Raw genomic sequence first — 23,884 nt, 5'->3', positions numbered from 1 at the left:
AAAACTCTCCTCCTCTTGCATGTTTCCGCAAGACAGTATCGTTTCTAAATCACTAATTTAGTGCTACTTGGTCCCAATGTTATTTCCCATCGGGAACCTACTAGCAAAGAGTTGCTAACTGGTTAGCAAGATGCTTCAGAGACACCGGCCACAACCAAAATAAACGACCAATCACATTCGCTATATTCACTCATGTAAAGCCGTGCACCACTTTGAGAATTCTGAAATGCGGGTAGAACAGCCGTTTCCCTACGACTTTAAAATTGCAGTGATGACGGCATGAAGTATTTTCAAATAAATGCTGTATTAAATGAATTTGAATCGTTCAGGAATTAAAAATAATGTTGTGTGTCTGAAAATATCAAAATTAAAGTTGTTCCTGTTCTTTTCATTATGTTTTAATATATTTAGTCTATCAGAATATAGAACACAGGTTTAAATGTGTCTTTGCGAGGCTGAAAAAAAAAGGTACTGAGGTAGATTTTTCTACTAACTGGATTTTACTATAGAAATAAACTGAACATGTCTGTCGTTCATACCCATTTTTATTAACATCCTACCCACTGTTTCCTTCAACATTTCTACCAATATATATATTAATATTGAATCTGTGAATGTTTTCTTTACTGATCCCTTTGGAGTTTTTGCTGTTGACTTTGGTGGCATATTTATGTTTTAATTTATTTTTTCCTTGCAGGTGCTGAAGCAGGGGAGCAGGTCTCAATGATAATGCATTGCTCTCCTTCACCAGGTGAGATGCTGTGTTTCTATTGCTTTTGTTAAATAATCATTCCATAATCCAGAAATGAACTTGATCACTTTTCTTTGGTAAACAACTTTACTGATTCTTTGTTTAGGAGCCTTCAAGCCCTGCGAGCACCTCTTGGGTAACTGGATGATTCGTCTGACTGTCTGGTTTATCTGCCTGGTGTCGCTGGTGTTTAACAGCCTGGTGCTGGTGACCACCTTCTCCCCTGCTCAGCGAGCCACTGGTTATTCCCCCTACCTGACTCCATCTTTGTCACCAGCCAGGTTGTTGATGGGATTGCTGGCCATTGCAAACCTGCTCACAGGCCTGTATGTCGGCATTCTGACCGTGCTTGATGCTGCAACGTGGGGATTATTCGCAGAGTTTGGCGTGTGGTGGGAGATGGGCCCCGGCTGTCAGATTGCAGGAGCTCTCGCCGTGTTTTCTTCAGAGTGGTCGGTGTTGTTGCTGTCGCTGGCAGCCGTGGAGCGCAGCATGACGGTGCGGATGATTCTTGGAAAAGTGATGATGACGCCCAGGAGGAACGGCGGCAACCATCGCAGGTGCTTGAGAGGTTACCAACGCTTCGGCCTGGCTGCGGGGCTGCTGGGCTTGCTTGCCGCTGCCGGAGCAAGTTTGCCTCTTCTTACCTTCGACGATAAGTCCTCTTCTCCTCTCTGCCTGCCGTTCGCTGGGGGTGAGAGTCCAGCTCTGAGTGTTACGGTCATTCTAGTCCTGCTCAACGCCCTGGCCTACCTCTTCACAGCCGCAGTATACACTCAGCTCTACTGCCACCTCGGCAGGGTGGAGTTAGCAGATCCAGAACAGACTGGCGCACTGCGCCATGTAGCCTGGCTCATCTTCACCAACTGCATATTCTTCTGTCCGGTAGCAGCTTTTTCATTCGCTCCACTTCTGACAGGATCTACAGCCGGCGGCCCGGAAATTGCCAAGTCCGTCACCCTCATTTTCTTCCCCCTACCTGCGTGCCTGAACCCAGTGTTGTATGTTTTTTTCAGCCCAGCCTTCAGAGAGGACTGGTTAAGGTTGCGAGGTCACATTGGTCTGACCCGAGAGGCGAAGGCTGGTGCTGAAAGCGGCTGCGACGACGGCGGTGGGGGCTCAGAGCTGACAGACGGAGGATCCTCCACCCACCTAGGCTTTGACTGTGGTGTGTACTCACAGCTTTGTGGAGAGACTGTATGCGAACAGTGCGAGGCAGTGCTGCGTGCCCGGGCCTGCTCTTCCTCCTCAGGCTCCGCTATCTGCAGACATTTAGTGAAGTCTCACAGCTGTCCCACCCTTCTGGCCGGGGCAGCAATATGCCAGCGCTCTGAGGGGTTCTGGGCAGACAGCAGCACGCCCTCTGCTCAGTCCGAGTGCGCTGACGAGGGAGACTCATTCATTTCAGACAGTTCAGACCAGGTTCAAGCCTGCGGCAGGGCCTGCTTCTGCCAAAGTGGAGGACTTCCTCTGGTACACTACTCATACAACATACCTCGAGTCAAGGACTAAGGGTGCCTCAGTGCTCCAGAGCGTCAGTGTGCACAGATATGTCAGTCGTGTGAATTTAGATTCTTCAAGATAATGTAATTTTATAAATATATATATATCAGAACAGAAAATGTGCCAACTACCTTTACAATTCATCACGCACTTATGTTTGTAATTACTGTTTAAAGACATGCAGCAAATCATTGAAAGGGAATTTCAAGTTAAAAGATCATTTCTAGATGAAATGTACCAAGTGCTTCATGTTACAAACTGCTTAACAAAAGCAAATCTTACCACCAGTGCCTGCCTGCCTCTTCTGATCAACTGACATGATGATGATGATGACGCAAGCATAAGGGGTCAAGGATGTTTTATGTGTTGTGTACTCATAAGCTTTCTAAATATATCACACATCAAACTTTAACATGTCTATCCAACAATTTTTATTTTTTTAATTGGATATTTTTATACATAGATTTAGCAAAATGATGATCATTGTTTAATTTCTTTCAATGTGTATGTGTGAATGTAAGTTCAAGGTGATCCAGGGTTCCTATGCATACCGAAAAGTATAGAAAAGTATTGTGATTGATTATAAAGTATTTTCCAGGTACGGATGAGTAGGGGAAAAAAAAGGTATTTCCAGACATTCTGATTCCAGTTGCCTTAATACAGATCCTTCCCAGTTTGTCCATCGCGTCTCTAGATTGCTTCTCCTCTTGCTTTCCTATTTTTCCTTCTTTCTATTAACATGATGTTCTGCTTACTTGTTTCCTTTCATTCAATTTCCTTATTTTAAATCCTTTCTCATTTCATCCTTTCCTTTTCCATATAGTTGTCCTTTTCTTTCCTTAAATGTTATGTCTCCTTTATTCCCTTCTCTCCCTTATTAGTGGCTTATTGCCTTCCTTGTGTTCCTTTTTGTCCCCATTGTCCTTCCTTATTTTCCTTTCTTGTGTACTTATTTTGTCCTTCCTTGTTCATACCTTTTGTCCGTCCTCCTTTGTGTCCTTCCTTTATGGTCTCCTACCAAACCTTTCTTTCCTATGTTTTTCACTCTCTTGTCTCCTTTTATCTTTCCTCACACCTTTAATATTTTTTTCCTTGTGTCAGGACTTGTTTTCGTCTGTCCTTATTCATTTTATTGTATTTTTTGTTCTTGTGACTTTCTTCGTTCTTATTGTTTCTGGAGTTTTTTTTCCATTGAATGTCTATATAGAGTAAAATAGAGAAAACCTGCCATATGTTATATATTTTATTATTATTATATTTTATTATTATAAGAACAGATACAAAGGAAATAGAACGCTGGAAGTCGAGCTTTGAAAAGTATGAAACTCAACTAAGGATTGTGTTGGAACCCTGGTGATGTTCTGCTTGTTGGGGTTGAATGATAGAGCATTGATAACTACTAGCCTATGAGCATGTGATTGACACACACCGCAGTGAGAATGACAGAGTTCAGTCTGTAAAGAAAAACACACCTTTTGCTTTTTATACTCAGAATGTGATAAAAGTAGCAGCTATTACTGTTTTAACAACTGTGTTCAGTCGATTTGACACGCATTATTTATTGTTATAAGCAGACAGGAGTGTTTGGGCGGAGACTATTTGTGGCGGCCTCTTAATGATAAGAACGCACGGCAATGTAATCCAAGCATTTTGCCAAAATGGCACCTCTTTTATTATTTATCTCTTATTAGGTCATTTTCACATATTATTAATGCAAATCCCACTTGTGTCAGACTTTCAGCTTTTTTTGGTCCTAATTTTGCTTTCACAGCTTTTTTTTTTTTTTTTTTCTGTCCAAGCTCTAGGCGGAAAATGTTTTTCACTCACAGGGAAGTTTCTGAGCTGAATCCTTTGTGTATTTTGAACTTACTTAAAGAGGTTTTGCCGGTTAATAATGGAACAACTCAATCTAATGAATCACAGTCCAAGTTAAGCTCAATGAATGCAAAGTTAATTTCTCACACCATTTAAAGACTGGCTGCAAGCTGAGTCAACAAAAGAAGGTATGGAAAGCTTCCAAGTTAAATGAAACAACATAGATCTATGTTTTCTGGGCCTTAGAATGTACACATGATGGTAGAAATGGGAAAATAGGGCATGAAATGACATATTTACTCTTTTTTTTTTTTTTTTTTTTTTTTTTTTTTTTTTTTTTTTTTACAGTTCAGCTCCATTATCATTATTGGTGATTTATTATTGTATTTTAATTTAGTTTGAATGTATGTGATAATCAGAGTATTATTGTATCACTAAGTAAATACCTGTAGACATCTTTTCATCCTGACCTAGTTGAGGCTGGGCGTGACAGAGTCTGACGGATGTTTAGTTTGCTCAAGCATGACTGCACGCATTGAGGTGGTCACACCCTCTAAGCATGTATCTACAAGCGCACGCCATGTGAGTTCTCAGGAATTCAGGCAATGTAGGGAACCATTCTCCTTCAGCACCGAGACATTCTCATGTCTTCTTTATGTTCCAGTCCTTAAATGTATTTGTAGTCATCTTTGGAAAAGATGCTTAAATCGTTGTATTAACCAAAATGCCTCGTTTTGTTTCGACATCTGATCCCGTCTGCTGAAAATGTGCAAAATCTTTCAGTGCTTTAATTATTTCTGTGTTTTTCATGTAAATTATTTGAAAAGGAAACTCAAGAATGGGATGCTAACTAAGGAAGCTACCTCCTCGCTTGTTGAGGCTGTCAGCAGTGCTTTGTAAGAGAGTTTGTTTTTATTTTTCACTGTTTGCATCCTCAGCTTTATAATGTTCACTTTAGCTGTAAATCATTTCAGTTATGTGCAAGTTGTGGGAGGAATCTATGTACTGTATACTGTGATTTTTTTTTGTTTTGTTCTTTTTCCTTGTTTTTAACAAAACAGAAAATGTCTTTTCTTCTCTACTGTCACAGAATATAGATTATCTTACATATTTTTACTTAGCATTTGTTCAATTTGAATCTAACCTGTATTTTTTTTTTTTTTTGTCAGCTCCCCCTGCCCTTTTCTGTTCCGATAGGTAAATCAATTCTTTAAATTGTGAATGAATAAAATTGGTAAAATCTTAAAGCTTCTGTTTTGCTTAATCAGGTTTGGATTTGCTGCAGATTTGCAGCACACCAGTGTATTTTATTGCAATCAAGGTGGGGTGGGGGAAAGACAGTACCAATAGGCCTTTTTCCCGTGCATTTAAAGCCAAAGGAGTCCAGACTAACCTTTCTACTGGAATATGGTTTGCTCTGTCAATAGCACAAAGAGCCTCTAAAACGATGTATTCATAGCTTCTATGGGAGTTACTGTGATGTTTTCAAATCATGCTGTTTTGGTAAATCATAAGAAGTTACTAAACAGTACAACCTGATTAAAGGAAAAAACAAATAACCTAACCCTGCCTGACTAAATGCTGCTTAAAATGCATAGAGTTTTAGTATAAAGCAGTTAACCAGGGAAGGAAATAAGTCTTTTTAAAAATATTAAATAGAGAAAATATATTTTATTTATCTCTGGTTACATAGTTGGAAAAAAAATGTTTATTTCTGTGATGTGAGCAGTACTGAGGTCAGTAGGTTCAGAAAATCATACTAGTTATTCTTAGACATTGGAGCAAAGTTATTTTCTTTGTGTCTGTGAGACTCCCTGTTCTTTTAATGGCCATTTAACAGATTCCTAACCGATTAGTAAGGAATTTTCTCTTTTAACAAATCATACAAAATGTAATTTAATGGAATGAACTGATCAGGGAGAACAGAATGAGTGGAAGAGGAATGCCTGCAGAAGCTAAAGGTCCCCCTTGTGGTGGATGAAAAATGGATCCTCTGCTCAGGGCACATTTAGCATCTTTTTATGCCAGACTTTTGGTTTTCCCAAAAGGCAATGATACAGTTAATATGGTTTAATAAAGTTAAATAAAACTTTTATTTTTTAAATAAAGAGGTATAACAAAAATGTTATCTGTAGCACTACAGAGAAGACAGTTAAAGATCTGCTAAAGCTCTACTTGTTTCCGACACTAACTGTTGCACACCAGCACAGCTGGCCGCTACAGGAAGCTGGAATAGGGAGCCGTTGAAAAGTGGCAGTTTTCTCATTAATTATGTGATTTCTTTAAATATGAAGGTAATAACATTGGTGATACAAAACAATCATAAAATGCTGTTTACAGAGCCTTACTGAACATTTCTCTTCAAATGTTTACTATGATAAATAAGAGCTTCAACATTTCTATAACCAAAAAGATGGAAAAAAAATATCTTAAACTAGCCAGTTGATTTCCGTTACATCTCTATTTTCGAAAAAAAAGTATATTTAGGAAAAAAATGCTTGTAAAGACTATAAATAGTAATGTTACATTACAGGTTTTATGTTCAAAATATATTTTTGAGGGGAAAAAAAACGTAGATTTTTGATAACCAACTTGAGGTTTAAGGTTTTGAGAAATGTAAATAATAAAATTAACATGTATATTATGTATAAAATTAGAACGTTTCAACTTTCAACACAGGACTACTGTTTTTTGCTCCTGTTTTTTTCCCAGCTGAGCAATGTCATCATCACCACTGCTATCTTCCTCTTTCTCTTGATCAGGAGTGGAAAATAATTGTCTGAGAATATAATTTGATAAATCATCTTAAGCTTTGAACCCAGTGGGTATTTGTACATATAAATTATAAGTTCTGGTTAAGTGTCAAAACACCTGACAGACACAGAGACACTGTTGGCCTTTTATGTGACCAGTGAGTCATATCCAAGGCTCACTGGATCATTCGCAGCTGAACGTCAAGGCAGGAAATATTTACATTCACAGCATCAGTGGAATAACTTGCACCAGCCTGTAAAAGCTTAGAGACACCATGTGTTTTATTTTACTGACAAAAATACTTTACTGGGAGAGACTCCAGATTTTCCTTCCTATCACACATATTCTGCTGAGCAACATTAGGAAGACACCTCACACTTCTGGCATTATTTAAGCTAAAGCTTTCAAAACTTTAGAGGACTTTATGTGTCACAAAAAAACTTTGGGAAACTTAGAATTCAATCAAGAAAAATATATAGTCAAGTTTAATTTTATATAGATTTTTACACACATGAAACATTACGCTGGTGAATATTGTCAGGCATCCAGGTCATAGTCATTCTAAAAAAAGAAAATTAAAAACAATCTGCTGGACTTTGTTTCCAAGTTTGAAGAGGTTTCGCTTCCCATCGCATCCCATTTAACATTAACATCAAACACTTGATCTGTATCTTGATTATATATATTTTTAAGCTGGAAATAGTCTCATCTTTATAGCTTGAAAGCAAAGAGATTAATAAAGAAAACCAGAGGTTGCTTTCAAAATAACATGTATTACTAACTAGGCCAAGCGGTTCAGTCCTGGCACTGCAGAAATCCAAAACGTCAGAAGATGATTAAAGACAAAAGATTGTTGGATAAGCACAGATAGTGATGTAACTTAAGCATCAGGTTAAGAACCCATCTCTCCCTCCCCATTCAGAGACAGAGGCCTCATTGATTGGCATCTTTCTTTTCTTCTTTAGCAATCTGAGCTGTAAGTCAAGAACAGATACAAGTCAGCTTGTTATTGCAATGGAAAACAACTTAAAAAAATTATCTTCACTGTGATAAACTGCCATGTTTATGCTAATAAAACATTTATTTTTACGCATGCATCTAAAAAGATCTTAAACAAGAGAGTGCTGTTTCTTATATGCTTATAGAGTGTTTCCCAACCGGGGGTACACGTACCCCTTGTGGTCCATGGTGCATTGCAAGGGATATATACGGTAAAAATATTTTATATCTTAAGCAGTAAAATAAAATAGGTTCGGGATCTGTTTTGTTTTTGTGAGCAATTGAAAAATAGAAAAATTTAGCAAGCTTTTATTAATCAAAAAGTATGTTTTTTCTTATATGTTTGAGTTCACCTTCAGCTTTTACACACATCCAAACCAAGCAGAGGAACAGATTGGATGTAGAGAATAGCCTGGGATCAGCTGTTTTTCACACTGAGCTATAGGAGCTAAAACTAATTAGGCCAGTCTGATTTTTGTTCTGTATTTTGTAACCCAGAGGAGCTCCAGTTTTATAAATTTCTGGTTAATGATATGATTTAATTTTGTATTTATTTCAATTCCTTACTAACTTCCAGGAAACATACTGTTTTTTTTCTTTTTTATTTGACATGGAAAGCCTCAAAGGATAAGAATTAAACGGTCAAATTAAAAGATATAGTAGAATACTTTTTATTTTATAATTAGTTATCGTACCTTCCACTTCTGGATAATCATCAATACTTTTGACTGAGAGGGGTACTCATGGTAAAAAAAAAAATGTCCAAAGGGGCTGTTGTGGCCATTTATGCTAAATTCTTGTAATTTGTTATTTCTACAAATTTAGTTTTTGTCTTTTGGTATATAGAATATATTTAAGTTAATTTAGAACCAAAATGTGTTATTTATTTTTTACATTTGGAGTAGTTTGGAGTAAGTTCTTAATTGTTTGTCCCTCCCATTAATTTGAGTGATTAGGAGCACACCAGGTGTTGGAGGATGTTTGGTAAAATGTCTAGTGTGGATGGGAGGTTTTGAAAAATGATTTTTTGACCACTTTTTTGGAAGTTTAAAAACATTAAATTTCGTTTCTATTAAGTTCCAAGACACTTGAAGTATTTTTTCTTTTTTTTATATATTTTTTATTCTTGCCTTTTAAGCCAAGCTGGAAGTGTGTACAAAAACAAAACCACCTGTTACCACCCACGGTCTTCATTGGGAACTTTGGTACTTTATTTTTGTTGGAACAGAAGGCCGCGACGTTTAAGTCAAAAAAATCATTTATTTTTGGTTTTTTGGACCTGCTTGGAAAGTTTGGATTTTGGTAAAGCTTGGAAGATCGGATGATCAGACTTGGATGACTGAAACTTCATGGAAAGAACTTGGAGAAGACCTGCAAAGTTTGTGAGTAAATGCCATACTTTGTTGGAAAGAGCAAAGACGCTGAACTGAAGGTGAAAAGTTTGTCTTGGAAAATTTTCTTTTGGATCTGGAGAAACGAAATTTCTGTTGAAGATGGAAGAAGATGAAGGTCTTCAAAAAGAAAAAGTCTTTAATTTAATTAAAAGGCGCAGAGCCAAACTTGGCGTGCTGACAAGAAAGAGAAATGACATTCATGCTTTAATTGATGCTGGAGAATCAAAATCCTCCATAGATGAGCATATGATAACCTTTAATAATTATTTAGCGGAGTTTATGGACTTGCAATCTTCAGTTCAAAGACTGCTTAATGATGATGAAAAAGAAACCGATCACGGTGATTGGTACGAACCAAAGCTGATCAGTTTTAAAGAGTTTTTGGATGAAATCGAAAAATGGATGGATGGCGATCCAGATGCACAGAAGAATGAAGTATGTTCAATGTTTGATGTTGAATTAAAGGCAGCATCTAATGACAGCGACATTGAGCCAGATGACAGCATCTCACAGACGGCGCAAACGATCGGCAAAGACTCTGAAAGGCTTTCTGGGTCCGCAGCTAAACCAGTGATGAAGAAAACCAGCACGGCGTCCGGTAATGTGAGTAAAAGTAGTGCGCAGAGTAAGAGTTCCCGTGCGGCTTCAGTGGCGCTGATGGAAGCTGAAGTGGAAAGAGCCGCTCTGAAAGCAGAGGTGGATGCGCTGCAAGAAAAACATGCAATCGAGTTGGAAGAACTTCAGATAAAAGCAAGAAAAGAAGCATTGGCCTTAAAAACCAAGCTGGTGAAGGCAGATGCAAAGATGAAAATCTTCAACAGTATGCAAGATCAGAAAAGTCATGTTTCCAGCGCTGGTGTCGCCAATACAGCAGTTTCTGCGACATCTACTAAGTTCATACCTGCTGCTACAGCTCAAAAGGCTCAAAGAACACAGAAAAGATTGTCTACTCTTGCATCTTTGCCAATGCCCCAGGAGTCGCCTTTTAATGAAACTTTAAAAGTGAAACCAGAAGGGGAAAGCCCCAGACAAATATCTTCTCAGACTGATAGTAGTGCATTAACAGAGATTATGAAATGGCAAAATGAAATCACTGAGATGCTTGTTAAACAGCAAAGACTGTCACTTCTGCCATCTGTAGAAATCCCTGTTTTTAGTGGAGATCCTTTGCATTTTAGGTCCTTTCTTAAGGCATTTGAGCAAGGAATAGAAACTAAGACGGATAACATGCAAGACAGGCTGTATTACTTAGAACAGTTTACCACAGGCCAGCCTAGAGCCCTAGTGAGAAGTTGTATGCACATGAGTCCACAAACTGCTTACTTGGAAGCAAAAAGACAGCTTGAGTGGAACTTTGGTAACAGAGCAAAAATAACATCTGCATTTATAGATAAAGCTCTGAATTGGTCGGTTTTAAAATCTGATGATGCTGCAGCTTTAAGAGCTTATACATTCTTTTTAAGAGGTTGTTTCAACACAATGGATGAAGCTGGGTTTATTGATGAGCTTGAAAACTCAACCAATATGAGAATTCTTGTTTCAAAGTTGCCCTTTAGACTTCGTGAAAAATGGCGACTAATTGTGGTTGACATAGCAGAAAAGTATGATCGCAGAGCAAAGTTTAAAGATCTTCTTGATTTTTTAGAAAAACAAACAAAAGCTGCATTAGATCCTGTTTTTGGAGAAGGTCAAACTGCAAAAGAAAAGATGGCTTTAAAACCATCAAAACTTCCTTTTAAAACTAAAAGCAGTAGTTTTGCCACTTCTGTTGATGTAGTGTCTACAGAACAGAAACAGGTTCAGCTTAACCATGAGGTTACAAAGGTAGCTCAAGCTCAGTGCTTATTTTGTGATAGAAATCATTGCATGGAAAAATGTGACTCATTCAAGCAGAAAACCAACAAGGAAAAGGTGGAATTCCTTAAAAGTAAAGGTTTATGCTTTGGCTGCTTACAGAAGGGGCACATGAGCAAGAACTGTTCACAACGTCTAACATGCCTCACCTGCAATAAAAGTCACCCTACTGTTCTGCATATTGAACCAACAGAGAAACGGTATCAAGCAGTTAAGGCTGAGAGTAAAGGGTCACCAGTCTCAAATGCTCTAGTATCTTTGAATGTTGGTAGTTACACTGGGGCCGGGTCTAGTGAGTGTGTTCTGTCAGTCGTCCCAGTAAAAGTAAAGTTGGAAAAAGGGACAAAGATTGTGGAGACTTATGCTTTTCTAGATCCAGGCAGCTCTGCAACTTTTTGTACAGAGGCTTTGATGATGCAGTTAAATGCACCTGGAAAAAAGGTTGAAATCATGCTAAAAACCATGGGCCAGGAAAAACCTGTAAGTAGCTATAAAGTATCTGGTTTGGAAGTAGCTGCTTTAACAGAAAATGAGTACTTGAAGTTGCCTGATGTTTATACACAACAGTCCATTCCTGTGACTAAAGAAAACATCCCAAAAGAGGAAGACTTAAGAAAATGGTCTTATCTAAAAGTTGTTGAATTAACACCAATAGATGCTGGCATTGGGCTGCTCATTGGTGTAAATTCCCCCAAAGCTTTGGAACCTTGGAAAATAGTTAACAGTAGAGGTAGTGGGCCTTATGCTGTGCTGACATGCCTTGGCTGGGTTGTTAATGGTCCACTCAATCAGGGTAGTGAAGAAAATGGACGTGTTGCAGGTTCTATCCAGGTGAATCGTATCTCTATAAGCAGTTTGGAAGAAATGCTGGTCAATCAGTATAACCAAGATTTTGTAGAGCACAAGTGTAATGAGCTTATTGAAATGTCTGTAGAAGACAAAGAGTTCATAGACATCATGTCAAAGTCAGCAATGCTAAAAGATGGTCATTATCACTTGAAGTTACCTTTTCGTAATCCTGAAGTAAAAATGCCCAATAACAAACAGGTGGCCCAGCAGAGGGCGCAATGTCCGTTAAAACGGTTTCAGAAGGATAAGTTATTCTTTAAAGAGTACAAAGAATTTATGCATAATGTTGATGTGGAAGGCCATTCAGAAATCATACCACAAGATCAAATCGAACATGAGGAAGGAAAGGTGTGGTACGTACCTCATCATGGTGTCTACCACCCCCGTAAGAAAACACTGCGGGTTGTTTATGATTGTTCTGCAATGTTTGCTGGAACATCACTGAACAAAGAGCTGTTACAGGGACCAGATTTGACTAGCACCCTGTTAGGTGTGCTCATTCGTTTTCGGGAAGGTCCAATAGCCCTTATGACAGACATTAAAGGGATGTTCCACCAGGTCAGAGTTGCTCAGGAACATGTAAATTACCTGCGTTTTCTTTGGTGGCCCCATGGTGACATCACAAAAGAGCTTGTTGAGCACAGAATGTTGGTCCATGTTTTTGGTGCAGTCTCTTCACCTAGTTGTGCCACATATGCACTTTTAAAGACTGCTGATGATAACCAACATCTGTACCCAGAAGAGGTTATTAATACAATCAGACACAGCTTCTATGTAGATGACTGTCTTAGGTCTGTTCAGACTGTTGAGCAGGCTATTTCTCTTTATCAGCAACTCACTGAGGTGTGTGCCAAGGGGGGATTTAGACTCAATAAATGGGTGTGTAGCGAGCGTTCTGTCCTCTCGCAGATCCCTGAGGAAAACAGAGCAACAGGTGTCAGGATGCTAGATCTTAACCAGGATCAGCTTCCCACTGAAAGAGCCTTGGGGGTGCAATGGGATGTTGACATGGATGTTTTCACCTTTAGCATTGCAAACAAGCACAAACCACTAACAAGACGTGGTATTTTGTCCATTGTCAGCTCTATTTATGACCCTTTAGGTTTCTTAGCTCCAGTTGTTCTCCCTGCTAAACAGATTCTTCAACATTTGTGCAAACTCAAGTTTGGTTGGGATGAGACAGTTCCATTAGAAATGGCACAAGTTTGGTGCCAATGGGTCAAAGACATAGTTCTTCTTGATAGCTTTAGTGTCAGAAGATGCATTACATCTAAAGGATTTGGGGAAATAGAAAGTGCACAACTGCATCACTTTTGTGATGCCAGTGAAACTGGATTTGGTGCTGTGTCTTATCTTAGGCTATCTAATTGCAAACAGGAAGTGTGTGTTTCCTTTGTTATTGGTAAAGCAAGGGTAGCACCATTAAAGCAAATCACTATACCACGACTTGAACTTGCTGCTGCAGTTTTAGCTGTGCGACTGGACAAAATGCTGTCAGTTCAACTTGGGCTCAATCTGAGTGAATCAGTCTTCTGGTCTGACAGCACAACCGTCCTGCAGTACATTGAACCGACACGGTTCAAAACATATGTAGCTAATAGAGTGTCCATCATTCGTGAGCTTACAAAAGTTATTCAGTGGAGATACATCAGCTCAAAGTTGAATCCAGCTGATGCAGCCTCTAGAGGCATGAAGGTTGGCTCTTTTTTAAAGTCTTCCAACTGGATCAGTGGGCCAGAATTCCTCACAAAATCTGAGATCCAATGGCCAGCAGTGGTTAAAGAATTACCTGTCCATTTGGAAGCTGATCCAGAGGTTAAAGATCCAATCTTGACATGTGCAGCTGTGCTGGAAGAAGTGTGTCCAATCACCAAGCTTTTGATGTACTTTTCTAGTTGGACAAAGCTAAAAAGATGTGTAGCATGGATCCTGAAACTAAAAGAAATGCTACGAAAAAAGTTGCTAATTGCACACTGTGGAAATCAAATGTGTGATAAAGAGGGCAATAAATCAGATCAGCTCACAACTGATGATCTGTCCGAGGCTGAGGAAGCCATAGTGGGCATTGTGCAGCGAAAACATTATGGTAATGAAATGGATGCCCTAAGCTCTGGTGCAGTGAAGAAGTCAAGTAGTCTGTACAAGCTTGATCCTGTTGTTATTGATGGTGTGTTGAGAGTGGGTGGCAGACTGAGCAAAGCAGCATTACCTGAAGAAACAAAACATCCTGCAATACTGCCTAAAGGAAACCATGTTTCAAAGCTCATTCTTCAACATATTCATAAAAAGGTTGGACACGGAGGAAGAAATCGCATGCTTTCTGCCCTTCGACGACAGTACTGGATCCCTCATGCTAATTCATTAGCCAGAAAGATCATCAGAAACTGTATGGTGTGTCGAAAACGACAGAAGCCAGGTGAGCAAAAGATGTCAGAGCTTCCTATTGACAGAATCTCAACTGATCTTCCACCATTTACCTATGTTGGTGCTGATTACTTTGGACCAATAGAAGTGAAGAGAGGAAGAACTATTGTAAAGAGATATGGAGTTCTCTTCACATGCCTAACCTGTCGTGCAGTTCACCTTGAGGTGGCACATTCTCTCAACACAGATTCCTGTATAAACGCCATCAGGAGATTCATTTGCCACCGAGGACAAGTCAAGGAAATCCGGTCGGACAACGGAACCAACTTCGTCAGCTCAAATCGTGAGTTAAAGCAAGCCATGTTAGAGCTAAAGCAAAGCAAAATTCAAAAATGCTTAGCACAAGATGGAATAAAGTGGACTTTCAACCCTCCTTATGGAGCCCATCATGGTGGTGTATGGGAGCGCCTGGTGCAGGAAATAAAAAAGGTACTGCACTCCATCACAAACCAGCAAGTACTAGATGATGAAAGTTTACACACAGTTTTATGTGAAGTGGAGGCTATATTAAATGATCGCCCGATTACACCTTCTTCTGAAGATCCCAATGATTTGGAGGCTCTTACTCCAAATCATTTGCTCCAGTTAAAAGGAAAGCCTGTGCTGCCGCCAGGTTTGTTCAAAAAGGAGGACCTTTACATGCGAAGACGTTGGAGGCAAGTCCAATACATTGTGGACCTGTTCTGGAAACGGTGGGTGAAAGAATATCTTCTTATGTTGCAAGAACGACGGAAATGGAACAAGACTCGCAGGAACTTTGCCATTGATGATGTAGTGCTTGTTGTTGAGACTGCACCAAGAAATTCTTGGCCTATTGGACGCATTACAGAAACCATGGCAGATGCAAATGGATTGGTTCGACGTGTTCGAGTCAAGACGAGAACAAATGAGCTGGAAAAGCCAATCAACAAAATATGTCTCCTGTTGGAGGCTGTGTAGAGACAAGGAAAAATGTTTGTCTCCAACTGAGCTAAGTTCTGGAACCTCTGGCTCTACATTTACACTGATACTCATTTACTGACATGCTAAACATTTCATTCTGCTACATTTACTTTTTGAACACACACAGACCTTGCACATGAAGAAACGAAGAACTTGGAAATCATGGAACACTGACTGTTTTTGCCTTTTTTATTTTCTAAAAGGACATATGTACTCAAAGAAAAAAAAATTGTATAATATTGACTACTGCATAAGTTAATGTTTAAATGAAGTATTTTTGTTAACAGAAAAATATTGAAAAGTTATGTCTAATATTATTCATTTTCTATTTTTAATGGCCACTTAAACAAATGTTGGTTATAATTATTTGACATGAATTAGGGGCCGGGATGTTGTGGCCATTTATGCTAAATTCTTGTAATTTGTTATTTCTACAAATTTAGTTTTTGTCTTTTGGTATATAGAATATATTTAAGTTAATTTAGAACCAAAATGTGTTATTTATTTTTTACATTTGGAGTAGTTTGGAGTAAGTTCTTAATTGTTTGTCCCTCCCATTAATTTGAGTGATTAGGAGCACACCAGGTGTTGGAGGATGTTTGGTAAAATGTCTAGTGTGGATGGGAGGTTTTGAAAAATGATTTTTTGACCACTTTTTTGGAAGTTTAAAAACATTAAATTTCGTTTCTACTAAGTTCCAAGACACTTGAAGTATTTTTTCTTTTTTTTATATATTTTTTATTCTTGCCTTTTAAGCCAAGCTGGAAGTGTGTACAAAAACAAAACCACCTGTTACCACCCACGGTCTTCATTGGAAACTTTTGTACTTTATTTTTGTTGGAACAGAAGGCCGCGACAGGGGCACACAAGTCAAAAAAGGTTTGAAAACACTGATGTATAGTTCATACTTACGCCGAACCTCCAGCTTGCATTCCACCACATCTTCCCCCTTGTCATTAACAGCTTTGCATGTGTACACGCCGCCATCGAAGGGACATGGCTTCCGTATCTCCAGTGTCACAATACCTTGCTTAGACATCATTCGATACTTGGCTTCATTGGAAATGTCCATTTTGTTTTTGTACCAGGTCACTTTGGGCTAACAAAGAGAGAATAAATCATAATAGTCCTATTATATTTTTCATACTCTGAATATTGTCTGAAGAACTGGTTTAACCTAACCACCAGATCTGTTTAAATGTAAACCAGATTGATTGATTTGGTAATCTAAGCCAATATTAAAATTGAAAAACTGATAAGCCAATCACAGTTTCTCCTCAGATGTAACCAGCGCTCTCATTGGTTAGACTGCTCCTTTTTGTTCACAACATGTGCATTGAGGGAGCTGTTTCAATCTGAAGAGCAACTATGTTTGGTTTTACGGTTTGGTTTTTTTCTGTGTGCTCAGGGACTAGAGGGGTCGCAGAAAAGGTAAATGTGGAGAGGGTAAAGTAAACAGAAAATGCAACTGCAAAAAAAGGATTACCTTTAAAATGTGTGATTAAAAAAAGGTATTTATAAAGACATTTATTAATTGGGGTTTTGAAATCATGCAGGTCATAGTCATTCTAAAACAGGTAAAATACTTGGTTTCCAAGTCTGAAGATGTTCTTAAATTGAAAAAGCTTCCTCGATGGGAAGCGAAACATCTTCAAACTTGGAAACAAAGTCCAATGGATTGTTTAACTTTTTTGAAAAATTTCAAAATAAGATTTGAAAATACATTTTCAAATTTCAATTACATTTTTACAATTAGAAACCCCTTTTCAAATAGTCTTTCTAATTGTATGATTTAAATGTGGAATTTAAAATGTCCATCATTATTTTTCACTGACTCTCCTGCTCCTCCATAGTGACTGCTTCCCACATTACCATCTGTAAGTCTATTTTAATATTTAACCTTATGCTTTTATTTAGTTCATATTTGAAATTATTATCTACACCCTGCCGTAAAGTCCAGACAATGAAAGGAACAAACTGTGGATATGAATAAGACCTTAAGACACTGTTGGACATGATGTCCATTTATCCTCATTCTACTTCCCTCATTCCTTGATAGGCAGTAATACTATTTGTTAAAGTTTCTTTAAGTCAGTCAGTCTTAGTTTTCCTGTCATATAAGCTACCCCTGGTCGAGTGCTTTTTTTATTTTGCCTCCGTCTTTTTTCTGTACTTCCATGTATTACCTTCTCCTCCTGAACCAATCAGGATGGATTGTTCCTGTAAAAAGGAAACCGTACCTCTCCACTGTAAAATGCTCAGGATTACAGTTTACACAGAAGTGAATTATATTGTATTTGCTAGTTTTCTTGAACAATTTCAATTCTTTTTTACCTTTATGATATCCATTAAATCTAATTGTACTGGATTGAAATTGTGGTAAATAGCATTTGATTTTATATTGATTTGAGTAGGACTGCATTTAATATGAAATTCTTTTTTAAAAATCCAGTAAAATTGAACGTATTTTTATGTCTTATACAGAACGTTGTGTCTAAGTGTTTGTGAAGCACTTTAAACATGCATACCTTTGGTATTCCTCGCACAGCACAGCTGAGGGTGGCGTTGTATCCCGCTATTACAGACCGGTTCACCAAAGGATGTGTGAACTTGGGAGCTTCTGAGAAGTCGTGCTCTTTATATGTGGGAGACTTGTAGTCGATACCTGCAGAGACCCTCAAAGATTAGAGACGTTTTCTGGTAGTTGTTTTTTTTTTTTCTCTTACTACATTCCTGTTGTACTCGTCATAGGTTATAACAAGTTTTAAAATAGAGTCCACCTGATTTCTGGATGAACACGCTGTCCTTTGTGGTGTAGGGCTCCAGGCTGAGGCCCACCAGGTTAATGGAAAACACTCGGAAGAAGTATTCATTCCCCATGATGAGGTCAGACACCACGCAGTGTGTTCGTCTGTAGTGGTCGTGGACGGTAAACCACTCCTTTATAAGAAATACATAACATTCTTCAATAAGGTTTGATGACCAATACATTGTTTTTAATATGTCCAAAATTCGGTTTCCTAAATACTGCCTGATTTTATTGACATTTATGCATTTAATATTTTGAATTAGCTTTTTGGTGTTATTTTTTTTCTCCTTATCTTTATCTAAAACTCACAATTCTGGCTCTCTTACCCTTAATAAAAAATGGTAAAGATTTCCACTTGACTTCATATTGCAGCTGAACTAAAGCGGTTGTATAACAGCTAAATCTTAGCTGCAGGACAGAAATCAGATAATAGCGGCCTTAAAGTCCATTTGACCTCAGAAGTTTTATCTGACATGTACCAGGTAGACTTATTGGTAACATGATGACTATCAGCTCAAAGCTTACTGTGTTGCATGTAAAATTAATTTGATCTAATAATGACTGTGGTGAAACATGAGATGACTGCCATACTGGCTGGGGAACAATGCTCCTGCGTCACTGTTCAGACTATCTGGACCGGGTCAAGGCTGAGTGGATAAGATTAGGACATTCCTGGGCAACATTAGCCTTGGCAGTTCGAGGTGGAGAACAGTGGCAGTTGGAGTTCTTTGCCAACTGGTTCATCATTACTGGTTGTCAAAGCGGACAGCATGTTCAGCATTGGATAATTGAGGAATAAATGGCTGGAAGGAGACATGCATTGCACTCTCTCTCTCGCTGCTTGTTCAGGTTCTGTCCTTTCTTTCTCATCAGAGGTCAAAGATGTTAAATTATAAGTGTAAAACTTTTAGATGGGGAGGAGATAAGGTTAAGGTTAAAGCTATGATTAATTTTTCTATGTGATGTTTTAACATGACCTTTCCTTTTCCTTTTTTTGACTTTCTTTCCCAACTATTGAGAATGTTTGCTATACTTCAATAACAACAATTTTTTTGTGCATATTTTTTCTCATTTTCATTTAAGTATTTTTTGTTAATGGCAAAGTTCAGTTCAATTTATATAGCGCCAATTCACAATACGTGTCATCTCAAGGCACTTTACACTTCACCCAATCATACAGTCAAATTGATTCAAAGTTTTCTATCTAAGGAAAACCAGTTGATTGCATCGACTTATTGACTCAAATACAATTCCTCACACTAAGCATGCTTGTAGTGACAGTGGGGAGGAAAAACTCCATTTTAACAGGAAGAAACCTCCAGCAGAACCAGGCTCAGTGTGAGCGGCCATCTGCTGAGGCCGACTGGGGTTCAAGGAGATAGAAGCAGAGATACAAAAAATATCTCATAATTACGAGATTGGTATCTCGTAATTATGAGATAAGCTGTCTGATTTTTTTTCTTTGGAGAATAAAATATGCTTCTGTACTTTTATACTGCTTGATTGGTAAATAATTACTTGTATCAACTACCAATGTGGCTCTAGGAGAGCTGCAGAGGTAATATTCTTTTTAAGAAAGAATTTTTATTTTTTTTTTGTTAGTTCCATTAACACTTTAAAATAAGGTGCGTTAAACTTTCTTAACTATTAGATAATTCCTTGGGAGCCAATCAGGAACCAATGGGTAGTTCACCAATACTTAATGGGGATCACTCAGCCCAGCCTTATTAGGGGACTACTGTTCAGTTATATGGGTTATATTCAGTTTTGCAGCTCAAACATTTTTTAAAACTGTGGATAGCACTGCTGCCTTGCAGCAAGAAGGTTCTGGGTTCGATTCCCGGCCCGGGGTCTTTCTGCATGTTTGCATCTCTAAATTCTCCTTAAGTGTGAGTGTGTGTGTGAATGGTTGTGTGTCCTGTGTGTCTCTGTGTTGCCCTGCGATGGACTGGTAACCAGTCCAGGGTGTACCCCGCCTCTCGCCTAGTGACTGCTGGAGATAGGTACCACTAAGCATGTTAGAAATTGGATGGATGGATTATCAGTAGACAACCAGAACTTCCAGGGGAACAAACAGTAAAGTTAGGGTTAGCTAAAATACCACCTGATTTCTGGATGATCCTTATAAGGATGGTCTGTGTGTTCTCCATTAGGGGAAATACTGGTTGACTACCCATTAGTAAATAATTGGTTCCCAAAGGGACTTCCTTCTAATTAATCATATGTAATGTGTAATCTTATGCATGTTTTTGTAAAGTTTTACCTCAGTTTCATAGTTATAAAATATGGCCCCATAATTAGTAGTAAAACATTGTGTAAGTGACCCATAGGCAGGAGTAATGTGCTATGTTATTCTTATTTGTAAACATCCAAAACTGTTGTTTTATAACTTCACTCCTATTGATACAAACAGCTCACTGTAAAAAGAAACATGGTTTCTCACCATGGTCTTCTTGTCGGCTTTCTGAACGGTGTAGCCACTTATTTCACAGTTCCCGTCATCCTTTGGTTGTTTCCACTCGAGTGCCACATTAAAACCCCACACATCCACAATCCTCAGGGCTTCAGGTGGCCCAGGGAGATCTAAGGGGAGGATATCTTTATGAGAAGTATTTTATTTTTCTATTTAAATGGATCTATTCTTTACCAAAAAATGAGCCTAATAGAGAAAATTGGATGAGTGATTACATGGATTGTGCTTTTGTCTTCACCAAAAATCACCTCACTATAGGTTCAGTCCAACTCACCAACAATCTGCAGCATGACTTTTGCTGTGTCCTCCACATTTTCAATCTGAACCTTCATATCATACTGCCCAGAGTGCTTTCTCTCTGTCTTGCGGATGAAGAGGATCGAATCGAATTCGCTGTTCCTTACGCTTGCAAACGAGGGGTCCAGAGGTTCTCCATCTTTGCTCCATGTAACCTTTGGCCTTGGTTTACCCTGCAGGTTCAGAGGAGATATAGCTCAAAAATGCAAAAAAATTATACTTATAAAGCTTTACCACTACAATCACATCACAATAGTAAACCAATGTAACATAACATACTATAATCAACATATAAACCACACTGTAACTAACAAGGCTTAAAGGAAAACTGATGTTAAACCTTTTACCTACTAAACAATATGTCAGGCATCCCCAAATTTGGTCCTCGAGGGCAGCTGTCCTGCAGGTTTTAGAGATTTCCCTGCTCCAGCACAGCTTATTTACATTGATAGTAACCAACTTTTGCTGAATTGCAATCACCAGAATCAGCTGTGCTAAAGCAGAGAAACCTCTCAAACCTGCAGGACAGTGGCCCTCGAGGACCCACTTTGGGGATGCCTTTCATATGTAGACAATTTTATATAAAACTTAGCATACTCTCACTTAGATGTATGACCCAAGTGTCACTGCTTCTGCTGTAGATGTAAAAATATGTAATTGATCAAACTGAATTCCCTAATGGTACCACACAGTAGTTTTTAAACCTGCTCTTCGAGTTCCACTGCCCTACATGTTTTAAATGTCTCTCCATTGCTGCACACCTGATTTAGATAATTGCATGATTTCCTTAGCAACCCTTAAGGAGTGCTGCAGAAGCCTGCTGATCATTCATTTATATAAGTCAGGTGTTTGGCACTAAGGATCAATCTAAAGCATGCAGGGCAGTGCTACTTAAGGATTGCATATCTACACATCTTTACATGGCACAACTGTTTATTTCATAATAGTTCCAAAAACAAACAAGAAAAAAAGTCATATGCTTTCTGACCAACAGCTAGTAGCACTAGCTACAGCAGAACTGTGTAACATGCAGTTTCACAAACTATTCATGTCACTCACTAGTACCATAAAGACGACTGTGCTAATATCATTAGTTTACTCTTAGCAAATTAAAGAATTCCTGAAAAACTGTGTCCCCTAGACCCAGACCCACCAAAAGCCTTTGAGTCACAGTGCTTCCTGAGAAAGATTGGTATTAAGTCATTACCAGTGTTACCACCGCAAAGTTTGATGGCGACACTACCACTGTGTCCCCAAAGCTCACTCGGAGGAGTTCAAATTCTTAGCAAAGTGTTCAGAAGAAACACCTCCCCCAAATGTCATTATGACGAAGGACCAAGTTAAGCACATCAGTAAGCAGGATGAGGCTCCAGCTCACATCTACATTTAAGGACATAGTGGAGAGGGTTGCAAGGTTCATGTTGCTGAGAATCACCCTCAGCATGAACCTTGAATAGCCAGAGCATTTCAGAGCATAGCCAGAACACTTCACAAAACAAAGGCTTATCAATGTCTTCACTGCCTTCGCTCGTCTAAGTAATCCAGAATGTCAACCACTGTTACCAGTTTCAACAGGTGTGCTCGGGATGGGATTTATTACATCCTGATTGGAAAGCTGCTCTGCTCAGGGCAAGATACCCCTGAAAACAGCTCAGAGGATCTTTGGTGCTCTACTCTCAGCAATCTAGGACAATTACACCACCTGCTGTCTCATAAAGACACAGTTGCAGTCTCTCTGCAACTTTTCCTGATATCCTCCTCAAGAATCAACAGGTTTGGTTTCAACAGTTTTTTTTCCCTAGCTCTGTCAGACAAAAGAAGATACACCAGTCTAAAATCTAATGATCACAATGTGCAAGATGAAGGTTTATTATGTCAAATATATGATACAGAGTTCATTCCATAAGGGGTTCAACACACTAATATGAAACATTACTGTACATAATATAATGCACAACTCACTGTACCCTCCCAACATACATGCATTAGCTTCTTTATAATTATCTAGAGTTCATCATCTTCTATAATGTTGCTCTCTTTAAAATAGTATTTAACAAAAAATGTGTTGAAGAGAGCATCTAAAGCTGTCCTTTCAAAGACTGCAATAAAACATTAAATCCTGAAAAGTACTTCACCTGGAACGGGATCACAATGTTAACAGTTTCTCCAACTTTCTTGATGAGAGTTTGACGAAGATTCCTTGGGAGCCAAATCTTTGGGCGCTCTGGTAAAAAAAAAAAAAGAATAATAATAATTATGGAAAAATATAAAGGGGGTTATAAGGGAACCTCCTTTTTAATCTGGCGTTCCTTGGAAATATACTTGCTGTTAAATAGTGTTATAATTTCAACACATGGAAAAAAAATTGTGCTAGAAGAAATGGAAAGTAATTTTTTATCTTTCTTTTAAAAACAGGAACATAAAAGCTTAGAACATCAGTTAGGTGTCTGATGGTAATGTAGGGAAAGTTTGTTGTTTTGGAAAGAAGTAAAGCACATAATTGAGGTGATCATTTTCAAGCAAATAATATTAGACCCAAGGCTGCAAGTTTTTGGGCTGTACCCACAAAAACATAACTACACAACTAAACTAAACTAAACTAAAGAAATATTCATAAACTTAAGTTTCCTCAATGTAGAACTTTTCGGAAGGAGACTTGTGGACTGACTGTCATCCATTGGATCTGACAGATGTCATCTAAGGCCCTTTGGAAAACATTACATCTTTTTCAAGGGGCAAACAGGTTTTGTTTGAATGCATCTGGAATCCTTTTACTAGGTATGTTAAAGATCTGAACATGACAGAGAATAGAGTGAGTGACTGAGGATATCCACTGTGGTTCTCAAATACAATTCGTATGAGGTTCATAAGCAGATTAATTAGACATATTGAAATGGAGACGATGTATGGATTTTATGAAGGGTTGCATTATAATTAATATTGAGAGAGGCATACAGATGATGCTGTTTGTGTTCTGTTTCAGGCCTAAACAAAATGTCTAATATTCCCATCAATAAGTT

At 38.4% G+C, this 23,884-nt stretch overlaps 2 protein-coding genes across 6 annotated transcripts in view; one reads left to right on the top strand and one right to left on the bottom strand.

Moving 5' to 3' along the window:
• Positions 1-5,316, top strand: part of lgr4 (leucine-rich repeat containing G protein-coupled receptor 4) — a 39,633-nt gene extending 34,317 nt beyond the window's left edge. The window contains exons 17-18 of the mRNA XM_038283744.1: positions 698-751; positions 858-5,316. Coding sequence (XP_038139672.1) covers positions 698-751; positions 858-2,263 — 1,460 coding nt within the window. The 3' untranslated portion in view covers positions 2,264-5,316. The remainder of the gene's footprint in view (positions 1-697; positions 752-857) is intronic.
• A 1,770-nt stretch (positions 5,317-7,086) lies between these two features.
• mybpc3 (myosin binding protein C3) overlaps positions 7,087-23,884 on the bottom strand; it is a 40,660-nt gene continuing 23,862 nt past the window's right edge. For all 5 annotated transcript variants that reach the window (XM_038283855.1, XM_038283852.1, XM_038283854.1 and 2 more), the window contains 7 exons: positions 23,000-23,088; positions 20,842-21,037; positions 20,538-20,677; positions 18,066-18,225; positions 17,814-17,950; positions 16,198-16,384; positions 7,087-7,797 (listed from right to left, as the gene is read on the bottom strand). In XM_038283855.1, the coding sequence (XP_038139783.1) occupies positions 7,757-7,797; positions 16,198-16,384; positions 17,814-17,950; positions 18,066-18,225; positions 20,538-20,677; positions 20,842-21,037; positions 23,000-23,088 (950 nt within the window). In that variant the 3' untranslated portion in view covers positions 7,087-7,756. The remainder of the gene's footprint in view (positions 7,798-16,197; positions 16,385-17,813; positions 17,951-18,065; positions 18,226-20,537; positions 20,678-20,841; positions 21,038-22,999; positions 23,089-23,884) is intronic.

Source organism: Cyprinodon tularosa, unplaced genomic scaffold, assembly GCF_016077235.1.
Source record: "Cyprinodon tularosa strain WSP-4 unplaced genomic scaffold, ASM1607723v1 ctg197, whole genome shotgun sequence".
Lineage (NCBI taxonomy): Eukaryota > Metazoa > Chordata > Actinopteri > Cyprinodontiformes > Cyprinodontidae > Cyprinodon > Cyprinodon tularosa.
This window is presented reverse-complemented; position numbering and strand designations above follow the sequence as displayed.